Source organism: Daucus carota, chromosome 3 (genome assembly GCF_001625215.2).
Source record: "Daucus carota subsp. sativus chromosome 3, DH1 v3.0, whole genome shotgun sequence".
Lineage (NCBI taxonomy): Eukaryota > Viridiplantae > Streptophyta > Magnoliopsida > Apiales > Apiaceae > Daucus > Daucus carota.
The window spans coordinates 49766371-49788075 of record NC_030383.2 but is presented as its reverse complement, the minus strand read 5'-3'; the positions used below and the strand labels follow the sequence as shown (position 1 = coordinate 49788075).

Below are 21705 nucleotides of genomic sequence, written 5' to 3'. Positions count from 1 at the left end.
ATATTTTTCAGTTCAAGGATATCAGGTTCATTATTGATCTTTATGGGATCATCATTATTGGATTCATTTAAATGTTTGATAAGAAATTAAATATTAAATTCATTCGGATATTAGACCTTAAATTTATTCAAATGTTTGATAGAAAATGAAATATTAAATTCATTAAGGTATTAGACACAAAACGTAATAGATTAGTTATAACACGCCAGTCCCATGTTGAGGAGCGTAAGAATTTTAGTTCATTCTATGAGCATAAGTACTACTATTAATTACATCAACAAATCGTGATCTTTTGATGTCTGAATTTTACTGAGAAAAAAACATGACATATGGAAGGTCATGACATGTGACTTGCACAAATTCTTCTCTTTTATTTTTAAAATAATAATTGAATTATTGAAGATCGGATAATACAATAAATATTATACTAGACAATTGTAGCAGACGATCACGATTGGATAGTTCAGGTGGGGTTTATCTTCTATTATCGGGTTGAACTCTAGCTCACCTGAGAAGTAAGATAATTGTTGTACATCATAAGTATAATTCACAAAACTCAAAAACAGAAAAATATTAACAAAGAATTTCACTTTTGTCACTGGTGTGGCTGTTGGATTGATATTTCCGTAAATATGGTACATAACTAAATACTTGTAAATAAAATTTAAAAATATTTATTTAGAAAAAAAATAAAAACATTTTATGATTAGTGCAATATTTTTGTTCTTAGTACTAGTTAGAAGTTGAAACTTTACACCAGGACTACAGTGATTCCCTTGGATACCAACTTGAATTATAACTTGCTGAGAGAGCGCTTCTTTTAGGTCATCGATAACAATGGCGAACCGCGACAGCGATGTACTCATGCTGGAAGCCCCACCGTCGTCGCGTCCGGCGTGGTCCACCGGCGCCGACATAATCGACGCACTTCCTTACATCGACGATGAGTATGTGAAAGAAGATGTGGATCGAATGATTCAACGAGAGATGCGTTTGAGCTCCAAAAAGCCCTCCGATTTTCTCAAACAACTCCCTCCCATCCCCTCCTTCAATCTAGAGGTACTTCTATAAACACCTCTTTGTTTTGCTCTGAAAAGATTGAATCTTTGTTCATTCTCGTTGGTGTTAATTGGAGTGCTAGAGCTTCATTATTTGCAAGATGTGGTGATTCGTATGTGTCTAAGCTGTGTGTATAGCAAAGCTAGGGTTTTAGGCTTTAATCTTTGAGTTTAATTTTCGAGCCTTTTCTGGCTTAGTTAATTGTTAGGTAGAATTATTTGTATGACTTATTAGCATAAGTGATTTTTCTACTAGTAAGTAAGTAAAAGTATTGGTTAAGTTATAAGTTAACGAAAAAGCAAGTTCTTGTTTAAATTCAATTGCTATGGTCACTTCCTCTCTACATTCTCGGGATATTCCGTGAGTCCGTGACTCAACGTGTATAAACAATTAGATGCTTTCTGTGATGTGCGTAGTGTGAAATATTTGTTCGTACCTACAAAAAAAAACAAGATTTCTTTATTTACTTGTTATGTATCAATTATACCCTATTTCTTTTCTCTCTTTTTTTGGTTAGATATATTGCAAAATAAAAATATGATTCAATCAAACTGTTCCATGTCCACTTGACAAAAAAAACAACTGTTCCTTGTCCAATTCCCAGAATCATCCAATGCTCGCTAGGGAATTTGAAAGAGTTAGAGCTTCAAAGCCACCTGTACCTCTTGATATGTCAAGGTATGGCCTTGAAATGCCGTCTGCTAACAAAAGGAATGATGAGGCTGCTTGGAATCAGGCACTTCAAAAAGCTCAACGTTTGCTTCAGCATCAAGTGATTAGGTAATATGGCTTGTAAGTTGTTGCGCCTATATCAGCATTGTTTGCACTTGCTGTTTCTTCTTCTATATTAAAGTTGTGCTATTAAGCATTTTATTTTAAATACATGAAAAAGCTGATTACAGTTTGATTCCTGATGTTTTGGATCTCTTGAAAATTATAGATTAGGACTTAACAAATTGTAAGGATGAGGAAGAGTCTCTTGTCTTTTAATTCTTATGATGTCTAGAATTGTATTTCAGCTTAAAATGTATGCATTTATGGAAAAGAGAGTTCTAACAATTTTGCATTTCATTTATGAACTGAATTTGGTTTGCACTCAACTGCTGCACCATTATATCCTCGCCTATTTCTGCTCTTTGCCTTTTCGAATTGTTTCCAGCTTCTTCTTTTTCATCCATTTGCCGACATTCTTCTTCTTATTGTCACTTTTGTGCTTAATTTGTAGGCTAGAAAATCTTGAATTAATGTCAAAACATGGCGCTGATGTCTGGATACAACACAACCAACGTCTTGAAGCAATTTTATCAAGGTCTGTTCGTCATACTTCATCCTGGTTTTATTTGAAGTGCATCAGTCAAAATGTACTCTGCTTTATTAAATTACATATTGCAGTTTTTTGTTGTCATATTGCAGATTAGTCAGTTTTCAGAGACCAGCTTATTGTTGTCCTTAACTCAATAGTTTACACTAGTTAAGCTCAAACTATGTACCAATATTGTATTATTGTCAATTCTGTAAATGTCTTGTCATAATCTTCTTAGACTAGGACATGTGATTTTCTCCGTACAGAGTTCAATCTGTTACTAGGTTCTCGAACCTTTGGTAAGTAAGAATTTGTTGCCTTGGTAATAATATGACCATTTCGAAGTATTCTCTTATATCATTGAAATGGCCTTCTGTATATTGTTGACCCGAAGTTTTCTGTCACAGAATGTCTTTTGTGTTAACAACGGATTGAGGATTAATAAAACCGGTCAGTTGCATAAAGTACTCCCTGAATGAATTTATGCATTTACGATTGCCTGAATCACCATATTTGACAAATTTATGTGGGACATATATATGCTGGCCGATTGGCAATGGTCAACATCATAGCCTCCGTACACTTGCATAAACTAAGTTCATTGTGAATATAAAGAGGCAAATAGCTCTAAAGTATTCACTTTCGAATTATGTACTTCGATTTTTTTTAACTCACCAGGTCATTATATGTTTTCTGCAGAGTCCAGGCAGAAGCTCTTCAGATAAGGAAAGAAATAGATGGTGTGAATTTAGAAAGGAAAAAACATCAGGTTATTAGAATTTTAAGTCACAAGTATATTCGTTTGCTGGAACTTTTGTTAGGCATATGACATGTTCTAAAATTATCAGCAAAAAACTGCGGACGAGCTTAATGTATTATCGGCACAATGGAGGGAGCTTTGTGAGAAAAATATAGAAATAGAAGCTGCATGTGTTAATATGGGAATCTATATTGAAGAACTGAAGAAAGAAGCTGCTGAAAGGTACCAGAATTTCCCTCTGGCCTTTTGTTATATTATCTTTCCTTGTTTACTTGCCACTTCATCTGATTTCCGTTGTCAGGGGCTGGGATGTGGAGAGCAAGATGGATTCTGTGCCGGTTCCTTAACAAAATAGGCATGCATTTCCTAATGAACTTGAGATGTACAAGATGAATGAAAACATTAATTTGCATTTCCTAGTGAACTTGAGATGTCCAAGATGAATGAAAACATTAATCAAGATGCCGATGTACTCGTACCTGTTATTTGACTTTGTTCTCATTTTTCTTCCGAGTCAATGTAAACATCAGTTTTCTGTTGTATAATCACAGGTACCAGGAGAAGTCAGACCTTTATGAACCAGTGACTACTAATCTGCTATCATATACATTTCAGACATGCATACATGTAGTTTGCAGCTTGGTTCCTAGTCCATCTTTCAGCAATATATTGTGTTACTGGCTTTACTGCTATACCCAACTGATTTTTCCTAGAGGGTTTTTCAGGAAAGGTATTCCCGTTAGGTTGAGAGATGAGAATTTTGTTGAGTGTTTCTTCTGTTCTTTTTATCTGTTATTTGTTGGTTGTGTCAATGATGAAGAATTGAATGCTGACACGATCGTCTACATCAATGATAATTAGTTGGTTAACACACTATTATAATTGAAATCGAAATACGGTAAATTAAGTTGGCTGCAGGTTGTTAACACAATTACAGTCACAAATATTCTATTTGTACTAATATCAATTAGACTCCTCAAAATTTTCAGGTTTTCATCATAAAGAACAAGGGAACTACTTAAGTTAATTATTAAATAATTAAAGCCCCTGCAAATTAATTATTAATAATCAAATCATCTATTATTAAATAAAATAGAAGCTAATTAAAATAAATTAAATATATAAAGTTTAGTTTATAACATGTGTTCAGGGGCAGATCATAAAAACACCATTTTGTTATTGCAGTGTTTTAATTATAAAGACTTGCTTGAGTTTATTACTCTCTCCATCCCATCATATTCTTTACGGTTTTTTTTTGGATGTCATATCCAAATTTTTTATATTTCAAAACTTATCAAAAATAGTCAATGGATCCTATCACTTCCCAACTTTTCCTCCCTTTTCACATCAGTTTTACTTCCTTTTCACATTATTTTTACCCCCTATCTATATATTATACATTAAAAATTATTGGGTCCCGCCACTTCACCCACTTTTTTTTCTATTTCCACTACTTTATACATATTTCTTAAGGGTTTTATATCAAACTGGTCACTCGTTGCGTCAAAATGTCTCGCTTGACCCACCCATCTCATCGGCGACTCATTTAAGCCACTATAAATCAAATATATATCATTTTACACACATCACTGTTTATATCTCTTTATTTAATTATTTATTAAAAATCAACCGTTTATCTTTTTACTACAAAACCACCTCGAGTACTTTTATAATTGTCCCTAGAATTTATCGAAATAATCTGGAAATTTCTAAAACAACATAGCTATATATTTAAAAAAAATATGTAGCTATATAAATATATTTATTTGATCACTCTAGCTATGTTGCTTTAAAAATTCTCAAATTATTTTGATAAATACTAGAGACAATTGTGAAAGTACTCGAAGTGGTTTTACAGTAAAAAGACAAATGGTTGATTTTCGATAAATGATTAAGTAAAGAGTTATGAATACTAATGGGGTAAAATGATATATATTTGGTTTATAGTGGCTTAAATGAGTCGCCGATGAGATGGGTGGGTCAAGTGAGACATTTTGACGTAACGGGTGGCCTGTTTGATATAAAACTCTACTCCCTCCGTCTCTCCCATTTCTTATCGTTTGGGTTGGGCACGGAGGTTAAGAAATATGTATAAGGTAGTGGAAAAGAGAAGGAAAAGTGGGTGAAGTGGTGGGACCCATTGATTTTTAATGTATAAAAAGAAGATAGTGGAGTAAAAGTAGTGTGAAAAAGGAAGAAAAATGAAGAAGTGGTGGGACCCATTGACTATTTTGGGTAAGTTTTGAAATGTAAAGAATTGGATGGGACACCCCAAAAAGGAAAGTGTAAAGAAATGGAGGGAACGGAGGGAGTATTTCTTAACCTTCGTGCCCAAACCAAACGTAAAAAATTGGGTGGGGCGGAGGGAGGAACTAGTTAGATACTTAGATTACTATTGGAAAATCATGCCTTCACCCTTGTCCAAATGTTTTATATATTTCCATAATTGTATGGTCTTATAATATTAGTATGTCCACTTGACTCACATGTATTTCTCACATATTTTGTACTCGACAAATTTTAATTTATAAATTATAACTAAATAATTCTATGAGTTATATACGAATCAGTATCAAACTATGACAATAATTATACACCTATGCCAATGACCGAAAAGTAAAATATATTTGTTTTATATCTCATTTCATCTCTCATATCATGTTTTTAAAATTAATAAAAAATATATAAATTTCATCTAAACTGAACGAGTTGAACTTAAATCGAATCTGAACAAAATAAAATGATCTTGAATCAAATAAGCAAAAAACTCAGCTTGAATTTATTTATGAACCGAATTGAATGGACTTTTATGATTAAGATCGAGTTCGTTAACGAAACCGAATCGAATGGACTTTTATGAATATGATTCTTCACTGCACTCAATCCCTCTATTTATGAATAAGGTGGAGTTTAATTGTGACGGGGCTTTTAAAAATGGCTCAGCAGTTGGAGTTATTAGGAAAGATCGCGTGGGTCTTGGTTGTTCCGTTAAAACTATCTCCGCACTTCAGGTGAAATTAATAGCTATTCGAGAAGTATACCAGATCATCGGTAGTCAACAATTATCATCCGTAATTGTTGAATCGGATAGCAAAATTGTTGTTGACCTTTTATCTTCATTCTTCAACCCTAGATCTTGAAGTTGCGTTGTTTTAGTCGATGATATAAAACTTACAGCTTATCAATTTTCTTCCGTTTTCTCGTATGCACCTCGTGGTTATCTGTTCCCTCTTAATTAAATTTTTAGCTCTTCAGTTGATTTAGAGCGCGTTTGGCTGAGTTTGTGGCTTATTACTTAACGTGACTTATGACTTAACGTGACTTATTTGATAAGTTGAGAGTTTAAAATGTTTGTTTGGGTAATTTTGACTTATTAATGACTTATGAGTTATTAAAAATATAATAATAAAAATAAAAATGATTTATGAGTAATTTATGACTTAGGAGTAAAAAAGTTCAAAAAAATTAGTCACAGAAAAAAGTACCTCAAACTAACTTCTGGTTTAAAGTCAGCTTCGGGCTTATTTCTGACTTTAAACTGATTTTTAGTTTATTACACAAACTGACATTTTTCAGCTTAAAATCAGAGATAACTTAAAAGCTCGGGCTTTAAACCCGGACAAACATGCTCTTAGTCTTTTTATCAAGTAATAACTTCTCTCGTCTTGTTTTTTAAGCTGGTTGCAGATCTTCGGTCCTGTCAAAAAAGAAAAAAAAAAGTTGTTAAGGAAGGGCGCTCTATATTTCCGGCAAAGAAATGCAAAGGCCCACGAGAAAAGCCAGAGACAGGCCCAAAACACACATCCTGGCAACAAGCCTCATTTACCGAACATATATATAGCATCGCACACACCACCACAAAGTGCGTTCCAGAAATACTCGCAAAACATCTCTATCTAATACATTTTCAGAGAATCTCGCAATAAACCCTAGACTCCTTACCCATGGGTATGCATATACATGTTTTGTATCACTTGTTCAACTATATTTAACTCTCTAATTTTATATATGCCTGCTTCAATTTTGCTAATTTGTTTAATTTTTGCTTAATTTACTAGATACTATTGAGGATGACATTCGCGATTTGCAACTTGATTCAGCTGGTATGTATTGTTTTTGTATTGTATTTGTAGTTGTTGTGTGTTGATTTTGTGTTGGATGACTGAGAATCAAGTGTTGCATATTTGCATTGCATATGCAATTTTTGGATGAGAACCGGAGAATCCATATTTGTTGCGCTATGCTTATGTTTTCGATAGAGAATCTTGTTCTATGTCTGAATGTAGAAGATGGTGGTATTGTGTGGTAATAGATCGTGTTTACATTTTTGTGATTGTTGATGTATTGGCATCGCCGGATGCAGCCAAAAATTTATGAAATGATTTCTTGTTACGAAATGTTATTTTATACTAAAAAGGAGCGATGGCGACTTGAATACACTATATTATGAGGATATAAGAGATTAGACCAATGAATTATGCATATCCTCGTGCTTGTAGCACTTGTGGTAATATGTGATTCGTGTATATATTTTCAATGTGTAAATCGATAAAATGTGAGCAAAATGATTTTGTGCTGGGGAACGATTGGCGTAATGTGGTTTTCAGTTTTTTTTTTTTGTTATTATATTTCTGTACATCGGTATTAATAAAACCACAAATTAGTTATACTGGACCATGGTTGCATTAAACTATTTGTGTATATGATATAACTACTGGCTTCATCTTAGCAGAGAATGAGGCTAATGGAGAAGATGCAGCATCTGCTGAAGTTGAGATATCTGATCGCAAGGATGAAGGTAAGAGACGTTAGTAGATAACCAGTGAGATTGTAGATTTAAGTCGATCTGTAAATCTCTATCATTTTATGACAAAAGATATTTGCGATGTTTCAGTATCTTAGTTGCGCGTTTTGATTGGTTTGTACTCTTTTGTTTATTTGTTAGATCTCTTGTCATAAAAGGTGTTTTCGTAATTTTATGTCTTCAGCATCCTGATTTCATGGGGAGTGGCCTGAGAGCATGCAAAATGATTTAATTTTTTGTTTTTGTATAAATATCTTTTGCTAATTAAGTACTTATAAAACTAGTAATTGGTTACGATATTAAATTACAATTTGTTGTTATTATTATTACGTTTCTGGAATGGTTAGTTTACACTCTTTATGGAATTGTTATTATCTTTGGCTGTAATCGAGTAGGGAATAGGAAGCTGATGGCTAATGGAGAAGAGTTGATGGCTGATGAAGTTGAAAAACCTAATAGGATAGATGAAGGTAGGTGACATTAGTACATCAGTGGTGTTAAAGAATGTTCTGGTCACTTTCTGATGAATATACAAATTGTTGGAGATGTCTTATGATGAATATACAAGTGTTATTATCGTACTACAAATATGGTAAATTGTATCACCAGTAATATTGTGCAGTGGCCTAATAAACTTATGATGAACATAAAAACCAGATTTATGCTGAAGATTCCTTGTAATCTGGACTTCGGAGTTAATATTATAAATTGTGGTAAAGACTCAAAGAGTATTATGTGTTGATTTGAATTTTGTTTGTTAGGCATAGACGTTACTGAGGTGGAAGAAAACTCACACTTGCATGTGGAGCCAAAAAATTCTCGTGAAGGTTTGTTATTTACTTGTTTATGATTTAAAAAAAATTCTTAAGTGTTGCTCTTTTCTTCTTTAATTGTTGATGTAACTGGCTATTTTGGTATTGAACTGAGACGGGCGCTAAAATTGCGCATATGTCATGACTTATTGTTCTAGATTCTATTGCATGACATAAATTTGTATTTTTTCATGTTACGTGACGTTCTTTCTTCTTTTCTTTTGACAATTGTTGTCTTACTAGAACATACACATTCTATATACTCTAAGTCCAGTCTCTTGAAGCGCTATGGTATTGAACTGAGACGGGTGCTAAAATTGCGCATATGTCATAATTTATTGTTCGAGATTCTATTGCATGAAATAAATTTGTATTTATTTATGTTACGTACGTCCTTTCTTTTTTCCTTTTGATATTTGTTGTCTTACTAGAACATACACATTCTATATACTCTAAGTCCAGTCTCTTGGAGTGCTGACCCTCCTTTTTGTTGGTGTTGGCTACTATTTATTTGGGCCAGAAACTGATTTTTTTTTCTATTTATCATTTTCAATATTTAGGAAACCTAGTTATTGCATATGACACTTAATTCTTGTATTACAATTTACAATATTGTGTTTTCCGGTGTATTACGTAGGATGTTTAGTTTAATTGACTTCTTTTGGCCTTCCTGTAAATACTAAAGCTGAAAATATGTACCTGTGATTAAGTTATTATTCTTGCCTCTGCTCTTGGTCTCCAGCGGTACAGCAAGAACTGCCTGGTCCTGAGAAAACCGAAAATGAGAATGAAGATGCTAAGAAGAGGCACTTTAACGTCGTGTTTATTGGTCATGTTGGTAAGTTAATCTTCTTCACCATTTTTGTTTGACGCCATTGAACTGTATCAGTAGATATGTGGAGACTGGAAATAACTTTTCTATGTAAATTTCATGCTTTCTGGACACATACAATTAAATTATGTATAATATTGTTTTGGGGAATTTGCAAAAATACTTATGTTTTCAAACTTATTTTCAACAATGCGTTCGAAGTTGCAACTGAGGTTGCAACACAGTTGAATTACAGTTGATTTTCAGGTTACTGGCGTTGCAAACGAGATTGAAAATGAGGTGGCACCATTTTTTTGAAAATAATTTCTGCAACTTGGGTATTTTTGAAAAAAGCCCTATTGTTTTTGTAAAGTTTTATATAATTGTGTGATGGTGATGTTTCATGTTTCTCATGCTGGATATACGGTGGGGGTGTTTAGCTCTTTGGCGTTTCCTCCCTAGTTTCTTTGTAGTTTTTTTCGTGTTGTCTGAAACTGTTAAAGGTTTCCATATATGTGTCCTTAGAGATTAGAATACACTGGCAATTGATAATGTTTTACACATTTAAGTATTATTCAGGAGAATCATTTACTGTTGTTGTCTCTTTAGATCATACCAGTCTAGCAACTGATAATTCTTTCCTTGCAAGTATTGTCAGTGTATGTTAAAGTGATAATGTTTGTGGCACTCCTGTGGATTTCGTACTTACCTTCTGTAGTTATAGATATGAAACTGTTTAATAGAACTTTTGTGGCTGTTTGGCTTCCTAACTAAAAAACGTTTCTGTTCTAAAAAACATAAAATCAGTTGTCAGAAAACAAATGTGGTGTTTGGTCTTGTTTTTGAAAACAATTTTCAGAAAATAAGTAACTAGAGAATAGATAACATCAAAATATTTTCTTAAAACGGAAAATAGAGAACAACGCCAAACAACACCTCAGTTTCTCAGCAATGTTTTCTCGTCCTTTCTCTTTTAAAGGGTCAGGCTTTGACCGTTCTGGTATATAGAGGATAAATAGTTGATGAACTTTTTGCATACAATCTTTAGATGCTTTGGAATCAATTAGATTATTCAGCAAGTATTTTGATGTGTTGCAAGTCTGGTGCGCCTTGGTTACATCCCCTAAGGCGTGGGAGGCTGCAACCCCAAATGGTGGATATGGCTATCACTATAGAGGTGCCATGGGAACTATGATCAACCCATATATAATATTCAACTTGTAAATGGAGCTATCTGCCCACATCAGTTAATTAGGTTAATGATGCATATTAACCAAGTAAAGAAGAAGCTCTTGGATTTCTATCTATCTCCCTCCCAGTTCTTGTGATCCTTATCTTATTATTTGCGGCATTCTCTCCATTTCTAACTTCTTAAATTTATTTCTCTCTTATTTCAAAATATCTGTTTCAACTGAAAACTCTAGATCCCCAAGTCACAAGCTTGTGTATGTTTGGCACAATAACTTTATGTGTAGCTGGGCTGATGCATAATGCTGTTCTCATGCTTTACTGTCAATCATGCCAGATGCTGGAAAGTCTACAATTGGTGGTCAAATACTATTCCTTAGTGGGCAGGTTGATGAACGCACAATCCAGAAGTACGAGAAGGAAGCAAGGGATAATAGCAGAGAAAGTTGGTGAGACCCCCCCCCCCCCCCCCCCCCCCCCCCCCCCCCGCTCTCTGTCTGCGTGTGTGAAAAATAGAACTTTTTGTTCCAATAGACATGTCGAGACCTGTACACGATGTAAAATTTCTAGTTCTAAGATCATTTGTTTATTTATTTATTTGAATTGATCAGGTTGAGTTTGTGCTTAATGTTTTTTTTAAGAAGATCATAAAGGAGAGAAAAAACTTGAGCACCATTATTATATTCTGTAACAAATCAGGTTGAGTTTGTGCTTAATGTTTTATACATTATGATTGTTAGGTTACTAGATCTTTTAGGCTGAATGGAACTATAAGCACCATAATTAAGTTGATAAGTACCCAATTGCTTCACTCTAAAATTTTAGCCTGATTGCTTTAATTTTTTTCTCATTCAATTCATACCATTCAAATATATTAATAACCCTAAAGTTGTCTTAAAACACCCATCTCTTATGTTGTATTGATTCTACCCAGTCTTTGGCCTTTGAATCTTACTTTTGTCTGCTCAGACTTTATTTAGTTAAATATGCGTTGCTAACAGTTTGAAGATATCAATTCCTATCCAACAGTCACATAATTAACTGGGATACTCGTTGAATTTCAATGGAAACTACTTGCATAGATATCATGCAACTTTTTCCCCCTACTCTCACGTGGCAAATCTGTGAAGGATGAACAAAAGGGAGCATGACATTGCTAATATAGTGCTCCTTTATTTGAAGTATTTCCTTTCAGGGATGAACTTCCTAATCATATTTCCTTAAACATATCTTTTTATAAACTACATAGATCAATTAATTGATCAATGTTTGACTACTTGTGCGACAATTAATATCTAACATGTTAACAAGTTAATCGTGCCTAGTCAATTACTCTGGCTCTTGTAGTTATTTTGTATGCAGTAGTAACTTTAGCCGTATCACTAAAGTCTATTGGCATCCGTCATTCTTCTGTTGTTGTTGGTTTTCTTGGCTTATTCTGACATGTTTCATGTTCCTAAATTTTTAATCTTGTAAGCTGATTATATTTTAGGTATATGGCATACATTATGGACACTAATGAAGAAGAAAGAAATAAGGTAAGCGTTTTGTGTTGATTAAGGTTCATCATCATTTTCTTATAGAAAAAACTGATGGTCGCTAAGAGTAAAGGCAACAGCTGGTCCGTGAGGATGTACATATATTCCAGTATAGAATATCTTAACTTTTGCATGAGATTTATTGGCAGTGAGTTATTTGTTCAAATGAGGACTATGATACTTTCTTCATACTGCCATAGTTCTTACTTTTGTATATTGTTAGGTGGATATATTCTCTTCTCTATGAATTTCATTCTTTTAATCTTCAGAAAGTTTATGTAGGTGAATCAGGATGGTTAATATATGTTTTAACATCATGTTTACTGTTTGTGCACACATTTAATTTGTTTGCCAATACTTGCATCTTTTGCTGTGTGAACTTTTATACGTATATGCTTGAATTTTCTTGCAGGGAATTACGGTTGAAGTTGGAAGAGCACACTTCGAAACAGAAACAACAAGATTTACCATTCTTGATGCACCAGTAATTTTCTTTCCTGACACTTCATTTCTATCAAAAAATGTCTCTAAATATCATTGGAGCAAGTGCAGCAGCCTGTAGTGATACAATTCTTGTCAAGAGCTAAGTCAGTCTTTTCTTAGCGTTCTTCATTTATACATACATATGAAGAAATCCAAAGACATTAAGAGCATAAGATTCACCAACTCGTGTAAAGGAAAATTGGCGGTCCTCAAAAGAAAAGCTAACAGGACAAGCATAATATTTAATTTGTGACTTCAGTTTTAGAGGAGATATAGCAAAGAATTTTAGTGCAAATTAGCATAATCATACCTGGTACACTTTGCTAGCAACAACGTAATAGCTGGACTAAGAATGCTTCTAGGTTCATGTGAGCGGGTGGTTTGATTTGGACTACCATGACATGAGCTACCTAGAGATTGCGAAGAATGTCGATAGTGCACCATTACAAAATAGAATGTGCTGAGGCTAGGATTAATGTTGGTAGGTATATAGATGCCAGATGTTGTTAGGTTATGGGGGAACCCCAACTTGAGGCTGCTTTCCCAACCCTTTGTTGTCATTTGCGTATGTTACATTCTTATAAATCTAAACTCTGACTTTACAATTACATGCTGGAAAATTAACTGATATGAAGAATTTCTTCAAAAGCAAAAAACTACATTGCCTCTAATAAAGAATGAGGAACTCCGGATAGGAGTAAAATGAAGTCAAATATGTGCAAGAGCAATATGATCAGATTAGGCATGAGTTTTTAAATATTAGTTCATATTCGGTCTGGACTTGAATTAAGGTTCTTTCAATTGGCTCATATTTTGTCTGACTTGAGTTCGCATATTGATATCTGTATATGGTTTGGTTTGACTCAAATGAGTCCTGCATCAGTCGTTTTGATAAATTCTATTCTGAATTTGCTTCGAGTACGTTTAAAAAACTCAGAATACTAAACAAATTGCTTATTAAAACTGAAATTTACTTATTTTCTAGAATATTATTTAATATAAAATATTATATAAGTTTATTCGTAACTAATGAATTCGAGTAAAACATATGAATTTGAGTAACTACTCAATATGATCAAATTAATAACTTATAAATTAGGGTTCTTTGTTTCTTATATGAATACGTAGTCATATCTGTTTCTGTATGAATAAATTCGATTTGAATCTGGATTTCTCAGATTCATTTCCCCAAGTTCAATCTCATCATCTATTTGCATACAAGGAGATACAAAATATGGTTATAAGTTTTTTCTTGTTTTTTTAGCCTAGTAAAAAGATGAAATGAATAATTGAGTATAAAAGGTGAATTTCTTAAAACAGTAATGGTTCCCAATTGGCAGAGAGAACTAGTAGGAAAGGTGAAGAGTTTTTGTAGATATTCGTAGTATCTGACAAGATTATCAGTTTGTGAGTATGGTTTTCTTCCAGACATGTATTTACTAAATTGTCTTGATCAATATCCAAACATATTGATGTGCTGAATGGCTGTAATAATATTGATTATCAGGGCCATAAAAGTTACGTACCGAATATGATCAGCGGGGCATCTCAAGCTGATATAGGTGTGCTGGTAGGTTACTGGTGCAATGAACTTCGTTCTAAAACTACAGTGATAATTATATGCGCATATAATGTCATGATTATCTGCTTTATTCAGGTGATCTCTGCCCGAAAAGGAGAATTTGAAACAGGTTTTGAGAAAGGTGGGCAGACTAGAGAACATGTCCAGCTCGCAAAGACTCTGGGTGTCACTAAGCTCCTTGTTGTCGTGAATAAGATGGATGATCCTACAGTGAACTGGTCTATAGAAAGGTGCTTGACAAGATTCTGCATTGTCATGCAAATATTGTACCCCATTTTCTTACTTATGATTTATTTTCCAGGTACAATGAAATCGAGTCAAAAATGGTACCGTTCATAAAGACCTCAGGATATAATGTGAAGAAAGGTAACAAAACATAAATATTTGCATGCACTCCTTGTCGGTTGCCAATTCCTTTACTGAGACATCGTACATACGATCTGTGTGATTCCTTCTATATTTTGCTGTTTTTTGTTTGCATATCTTTGGTTCAATCAAACAGGGTGAGATTGAGACAAGCAACTTTGTTATAGTAAATGTGTAATAGCCATTTCTTTGCTCTTTTTGCCCCACAAGTTTGAACTAATCTGTTCTTTAAGTCACTCAGACTCGGGTTCGGAGTGTCCGACACGACACATATCCGAGTGTCGGATTCGTTAATTTCGAAAATTTAGGACACGAGGACACCGTCCAAATTTCGGACACGAGTACGGGGACACGGCAAAATTTAAATAAATAATATATTTTTATATGTTAAGAATAAATAAAAAATATTTTTATTCATTGTTATTATATTAAATATTAAATGTTATTTTGAGAAAATATTATTAATATAACTGATTTTTTAAGATAATTAAAATAAATAATTTATTTAGAAAATGATTTTAACCCGGCTAATAATACATTTGAATGCTTTCAAAAATAAAAATAACACACGTTTTAATAGTACATGAATTTAAAAGGTAACTGTGAGTTGTGAGTTGATGCCAGCTGGGTTACACTCTTTATATTTAAAATGAACCTGGACTGAATCAAGTCCAAATATGTTGTGACATTTTGTGGATTCATCAATACACATGTAATATTCCATATCGTCTTCTTCATCGGCTTTTCCTTTTCATCTCTTCCCGTCTTCTTGTTCTTCTTCTTTTGGATTCTTTAACGTCATCTCATTTCTCCGCAATACATGACTTGTCTATGGCAAGCTATGATTTAGATGCTCCGACGACCTTCAACTTTTCCGGCGACGGAAAAGAGGTGTCGAGATTTTCATGGACGTATCCGCCCCGTATTCCGGGTCGTGTCCCGTGTTGGGTACAGTCGCCAGAGTAGGCGAGTCGAAGTAACACAGTCTGTTCTCCATCCAATTTTCATTCCAGTGCTCATATATATTACTCACACCTGGATTTCTTTCATGCTATCCATTCCATTCTCACCTGCATACCTACCAAGACAAAGAATACATTTGTCTGGAAAGTTTTTTCAGAAAAAATTTAAAACACCTTTAGGAACGCCTAGAATATAATGCTTTGAAGATGTAGAGAATAAACAATAGGTAATACATATTATTTTAGGCTTTTATGCGTAGTCCTGTAAATATTGTGTTATGTCATCGAGAAACATAAACTTGTTCTGCTATGTTTCTTGTCTGACTTGCAGATGTTAATGTATTTTGTATTAGATTTAAAAAAGCATATATAGTCCTTGTTCCCGTGCATTGTATTACATTTGGTTTGCCTCTCAGTATATGATTACTTACATGGTATTTCCTTTTTTTGGGTTGCAGATGTCCAATTTCTACCAATTTCTGGGCTTCAAGGTTCAAATTTGCAGACAAGAGTGAGCAAAGATGTTTGTTCATGGTGGAATGGTGCATGCCTTTTCGAAGCCCTTGATGCCATAGATATTCCACCTCGTGACCCAAATGCCCCATTTAGGTATGCAAGAACCTACATGCTCTTAACTCAAGGTGATCCTAGTCTTCATGATGTTTTAGACGTGGTTCCCATTTCAGGGCCATGGTTATTCATTTTTCAGTTTATTGTATTGTTAATTATAAGCTGTATGAAGTGTTTTAAATTTGTTAAAGTGATATTCTTATTGATAAGTTGACTATCTATAATAATAATTTTGATTTCCTTGTAGGTTGCCTATTATGGACAGATTTAAAGACATGGGTACTGTTGTTATGGGTAAATCAGAATCTGGTAGTGTGAGGGAGGGTGATGTTTTAATGATTATGCCAAACAAGGTGTACCTCTACCCCCCTTGTGTTGACTGAGCGTCAGTTATATTGTCTTTGAGATTTAGTTTTAGTTATTAATGTACAGGCTCCTGTGAAAGTTCTTGCTATATATTGTGATGACGATAAAGTCAGGCATGCTGGACCTAGTGAGAATTTGCGGGTCAGATTATCTGGGATTGAGGAAGAGGATATATTGTTGGGTTTCGTCCTTTGTAGTGTTGGTGCGTTCATATCCTTCTTTTTGATCTGCTCACTTTCACTAACATTTAAGTGTAGTTTCATCAGTCTCTGCTGTACATTTTAATTGTCAGTTAAAGGCCATGACGGAAGTATTAAAGATAAGTTGCAGTGTCAAGACATCAGAAATGATGAATTATTAGTCTATATATGGAACTTTGGCAGGATATTACTAATAGTTATCTGTTCTAATAGATACAGAACATTTTTTTTACCACTCTTAAAATTTGCTTAGGACCTCTTTATGTTACCTATGATTATTATAATTATATTTTTTTATCAGCCTGTTTGTATTATTTCTTAATTTATCCGTTTTCTCGTCGGCTTTTTGCCACTCTTATGTGTGTTGTTAATTGCCTGAAGCAGACATGTTCTTTGTCAGTAGTTTCTGAGCTTTACCTAATATATCAATAATTACACTGTTTTTTGATGCTATTTGTTTATTCTTGACTCTGTGAAAATAGTTTATATAAGTTTATTGCAATTTATGTTACAGGATCTGTATTATTTTTTATTTTTTTCCTTTTGCAGCTAGACCAATATCTGCAGTTACTTCGTTTGTTGCCCAGTTGCAATTCCTAGAGGTTCTGGATAATGTACGACTGACTTCTGGTTAAATTGATTTTATCTCGCAATTATCTTCTTGGTACCACAATTTATGCAAGTAACTTGAAATGAACTTTGTTATGCCTGTATCATATGACTTATTCAGTGACATTGTTATTTTAGGCAATTTACACTGCTGGTTACAAGGCAGTATTGCATATTCACTCTGTCGTAGAAGAATGTGAAATTGTTGAGCTGATGAAACAGATTGACATGAAGACAGGGAAGCCTATGAAAAAAAAAGTACTATTTGTAAAGAATGGCGCTGTTGTTCTGTGCCGCATCCAGGTTACTACATTGTTTCTAAAATGATTTAGAATTTTCAAGCGCTTTGAAATAATCCTTCTGAGCTTAACTATATGAGTCAACTTTCAAGTGTATGCTGTTATTGTTTTTTAATTATATTTTTATGAAGTCATGAACCTGAAAATGGTATCTTCACAGTACCACTACCTGTCTCGAAAATATCCTTATTTTAAGAGGAATCTATTTATATATACATCTGTTGAATATTGTGCTCTTCAAACACAGTCGTAGGGCTACTACATATGCTCAGTAATTTATTTTTCCAGCTCAAGAATCCAAATTATAAAAGAAGTCTTAAAATTGAGTTCTGACTAGACCATCACATAAGGGGAATCTTAGGTTTAGGAGAATTTGCTATATTATTTTGTGTTTTGCAAAAAACACATACTATTTTGTAATCATTATTTTTAATGCTCATGGGCCCTTATTTTATATCTTTCTTGCTTTCATTGATTCACCTCAAATCTGCTGCCATCCTAACAAATTGTACACATCCTCAAATTTTTTCCATGGATTCACTTTTTTGAATTGAATATCATACTGATTAAGAAATTCTGCACATACTTTATTGATGATTGTTTTCTTTTGGTGACATACACTCACCTGGAAATGTTTACCAGGTGAACAATTTGATATGTATTGAGAAATACACAGATTTTCCACAGTTAGGACGCTTCACTCTCCGCACTGAAGGTGACATTTTTATCTGCTATATTTACTTATTTAAGTATTTGCAAGCTCATTCCATGAAACCACCTAACGCTCAGTAATAACAGCAAGTTAAAATAATAGTAAATTATTATAACCATGATTATCAATTTTATAGGAAAAACTGTTGCAGTCGGGAGAGTACATGAGCTTCCTACATCAAGTACTAGCGCATAACTAATTTTGGTGAATGAGGTAAAGTGGATGAGTCTTTCTGTTTATCTGTGTCTGGTGGTGATTTTCTTTTCCTCAATTATTATTTAATCAGTTGGTTTGGTATCTAATATCTATGGCATAATTCTATTCCCTTCTTGATGGAGGGGAATACTATATCCTTTGCGTTATCTATATTGGCAAGATACATAACATCAAATAGTGTTTCCTCTGATGAGTATTCTCTTTGCTAAATTTTCCATTATCAAATTATGAATAGTGGGTCACCTCATTTGCAAGTGGAATGTTCATTTTCCTTTATATGCAACTTACTACTGCAATCAAAATTGTTATTTTTTTTCCCTAATCACTATTGTGATTGTTGATTGTGGGCAGCCATGTGAGATGCCATAATATTATAACAAGGCAGTATAACTTGATGATAAAGCTCAAATTTATTTAGAAATAGTCATTTCTGATGCATTTTCTATGTATAAATAATATATGAATTCAGTAGTGTCATTCAATTTCATTGTATCTGTATGTATGATATAGTTGCTGGATAGTTTCCTGTGAGAATGGTTATGCTGCATCAAACATTCTCATTTCATGCAGATGTACTGCAAAAAAATACACAGTTATTTTTTGTCACCAGTGTTTATCGATATGACTCGCTCTCATTTGTAACCGTTAACTTTATCTTTTGACTTGCAGCTTTGTATTCAAACAATACTTTGGGGATTTTCAAATCACTTAATCTCCTGTTTAAAATTTGATTACATGGAAACATGATGCCTCAGAACTTTACATTGCCATGTTTTCTTTCATTTTTATATACAATCTCCTATATAGGTTTTAATGAAGCATTGTTTTAGTTTTGAGATATTTTTGCTTAGTTTGAATGGCCATTATTAGTTGAGTTATATGCAAAAATGCATCCCTCTGGTTTTAAACTAACTGCACTTTATTACTTGAACTTTTGATGATTGCATCGTGCATCCCATAACTTGTTTTGGCGTCACTATTTGAACCCTTCCATCAAACATTACCGTTGATGTCTAGGGGTAAATTAAGAATATCATATAGCTTATTGAATGTGGTCTTCTTCCCCATCTCTCTATATGTACAAGCTTCTTGTATACATTTTATGTATATACAAGCTATGCCTACAAGAACCCGAATGCCACTTCCTCATCTCACCCAAACATCTCAGTACATCAGTCCCCTCAAATGAAGTGATGAAAAGGAGGAGTGTTGGAGAAATGGGTAATGAGGGAAGTCGATGAAACGACTTCGTGGCCGGGGATTTGGTTGAAGAGTTTAAGGAAGATGGTGGAGATGCCATGGTGGTGGTGAGTTCTTGCTTTGGAGTAAAGAGAGGAGATGATAGAGTGTGGGTTGTGTTTCTTACATTGGCCTAGCGTGGCGTGTATGAATATCGAGATTTTGGATATAACAAAAGAATTTACCCTTTAATCTTTAATAATATTTTAGGTTAGAATCTGTTAGGTGGAGAAGAAGATGAATAGTAACTCACCTAAGTCAGGAGAGTACGAAGGCTTTTTAATGTAAATGTAGGGGGACAATAGTGTTATATAGTAGATTTGATCAAATAATTACAAAATTACCATTAATTTGTTCTACGTACTTAGATAACTTCCCTAAGTACGCACTTAAAAGCATTTTTCTCTTGTAATTATAATCTATACCTATATTACCCTCACTGAAATAGATGATAATGGGTAAAATAAATGAAATATGGTCGAAAGGGTGCATTATGTAGTGCGTACTATGGGATGCAATGTACAGTAAATGTTATGGGATGCAATGTGCAGTTATCCTACGAGTAAGGAAATGCTTTTGGCTTCACCAAAGGGACGCAAATTGCAAATAATTCTTATTAGTTCTATTTATCTCTCTGGCATCTTATTAGTTCTCTTTATCTCTCTGGCATACACTACCTCATTCTGGTCATTTGTTTCTTTCAGGAAAACTGGGATGAAAGAAAAAAATTATTGTTACATCTAGCGTAAAGTAACTGCAAAAATGAGTTGAGATCACTTCAAATTGAGTTTGTATCTTCTGTTATTATATAAAAAGCATGTCACCATGATGTTGTATTCAACCTCGGGTTAGCTAAATACTGGCGATGACTACCTGTGTTGATACTACCTCAAAAAAGATTTGATATTGGTTCTTATTGGGCAGGATTAGTGTTTGAGCCTGTTTTTTGTCTTCAGACTAGTGTAGGCTTGAAAATTAGATTGCTGGATTCTTTCAGGAATTTGTTGTAGTTGCTTCGTACAATGTTTGTTTTCTGCATAAAAATTGAGTGGCAGAAAACATAATCTGCAGTTTTCTGTTCTTTTGGGCATGTATTTGCGATAACTTTACCTTGAGTCTGAATTATTATATCATGTATAGTTGTGAAGTAGGTGGTGAAATTGCTTCTTTTTTTTTTTTTTTTGAAAATTATTAGTCTTACTTATAAGTTACTCTATAAGTTATACACCTTGGCAGACTAGACATCAATACATAAGATTTTTATGGTTACTGGTTGATTACAATCTTTGGAAAATATAAATCTTGTTAAATGCAAATATCTCAATACATAAAGATTTTTGTGTTTACAGGAATATTACAGTCTTTGGTTGATTACACTCTTGTAGTCTTGTTACATGCAGACATCTCATTTTCTTGTGCAATAACCCTGTAGCAAATTGTGTATGGGTCCAGGTCTACCATGATAGTCCTCGCCCGTTATCCATGCTTAGTTTGGTTATAAGTTTGGATTGAGATATCTTGCTATTCCGATTTTTTTTTATCCTATATATAATATATATTTTATTCATCAAGCGAGTTGTATATTAATATTTTAATCTTTTTAATAACAGACAAGATTAAGGCTACATTTGGTCGGTTTGGTCCAAAACCAGACCGAGACAAATACCAATTTTTACCGGATCCGGATCGAAATTTTAATATGGATCAAAATATCTGAAAATTTTGTTTTTAAAAAAAAACGTATATCACAAATAAAGGTCCTTGTAAAGTTGTTTATGGGAAGATTTTCAGGTCCGGTATGATCGTCTTCCCATGCTCCTCCACTG

General features: G+C 33.7%; 2 protein-coding genes across 6 annotated transcripts; both read left to right on the top strand.

Annotated features, from left to right (window-relative positions):
- Positions 1-749: 749 nt before the first annotated feature.
- Positions 750-3744, top strand: LOC108211177 (pre-mRNA-splicing factor SPF27 homolog). 2 transcript variants are annotated; one of them, XM_064089263.1, is made up of 7 exons: positions 750-1059; positions 1664-1839; positions 2285-2368; positions 3062-3131; positions 3211-3344; positions 3424-3477; positions 3674-3744. In XM_064089263.1, the coding sequence occupies exons 1-6, from the start codon at positions 838-840 to the stop codon at positions 3467-3469; spliced, it is 732 nt and encodes a 243-aa protein (XP_063945333.1). In that variant the 5' UTR covers positions 750-837; the 3' UTR covers positions 3470-3477; positions 3674-3744. The 2 variants fall into 2 exon arrangements, with proteins under 2 accessions (XP_063945333.1, XP_017238192.1); XM_017382703.2 differs by having other exon boundaries at positions 3424-3744.
- Positions 3745-6796: 3052 nt separating this feature from the next.
- Positions 6797-21154, top strand: LOC108215201 (uncharacterized). Of its 4 annotated transcripts, none has more exons than XM_017387588.2 (20): positions 6930-7070; positions 7181-7225; positions 7855-7920; positions 8322-8396; positions 8688-8753; positions 9481-9576; positions 11075-11186; positions 12230-12275; positions 12688-12759; positions 14266-14328; positions 14416-14570; positions 14642-14706; positions 16127-16277; positions 16486-16591; positions 16671-16806; positions 17354-17418; positions 17552-17716; positions 18355-18427; positions 18561-18637; positions 20584-21154. In XM_017387588.2, the coding sequence occupies exons 1-19, from the start codon at positions 7067-7069 to the stop codon at positions 18617-18619; spliced, it is 1620 nt and encodes a 539-aa protein (XP_017243077.1). In that variant the 5' UTR covers positions 6930-7066; the 3' UTR covers positions 18620-18637; positions 20584-21154. The 4 variants fall into 4 exon arrangements, with proteins under 4 accessions (XP_017243078.1, XP_017243077.1, XP_063945331.1 ...); XM_064089261.1 differs by having other exon boundaries at positions 9484-9576; positions 20584-20723; XM_017387589.2 differs by lacking the exon at positions 8322-8396 and having other exon boundaries at positions 6797-7070.
- Positions 21155-21705: the final 551 nt, after the last annotated feature.

Coding starts and splice junctions, on each gene's coding strand:
- LOC108215201 (XM_017387588.2), top strand. Junction 7,226..7,854: donor TTTGCAACTTGATTCAGCTG/GTATGTATTGTT, acceptor TCATCTTAGCAG/AGAATGAGGCTAATGGAGAA. Junction 14,571..14,641: donor GTGAACTGGTCTATAGAAAG/GTGCTTGACAAG, acceptor TTTATTTTCCAG/GTACAATGAAATCGAGTCAA.
- LOC108211177 (XM_064089263.1), top strand. CDS start 838: ATGGCGAACCGCGACAGCGATGTACTCATGCTGGAAGCCCCACCGTCG. Junction 2,369..3,061: donor CTTGAAGCAATTTTATCAAG/GTCTGTTCGTCA, acceptor TGTTTTCTGCAG/AGTCCAGGCAGAAGCTCTTC. Junction 3,132..3,210: donor TAGAAAGGAAAAAACATCAG/GTTATTAGAATT, acceptor TAAAATTATCAG/CAAAAAACTGCGGACGAGCT.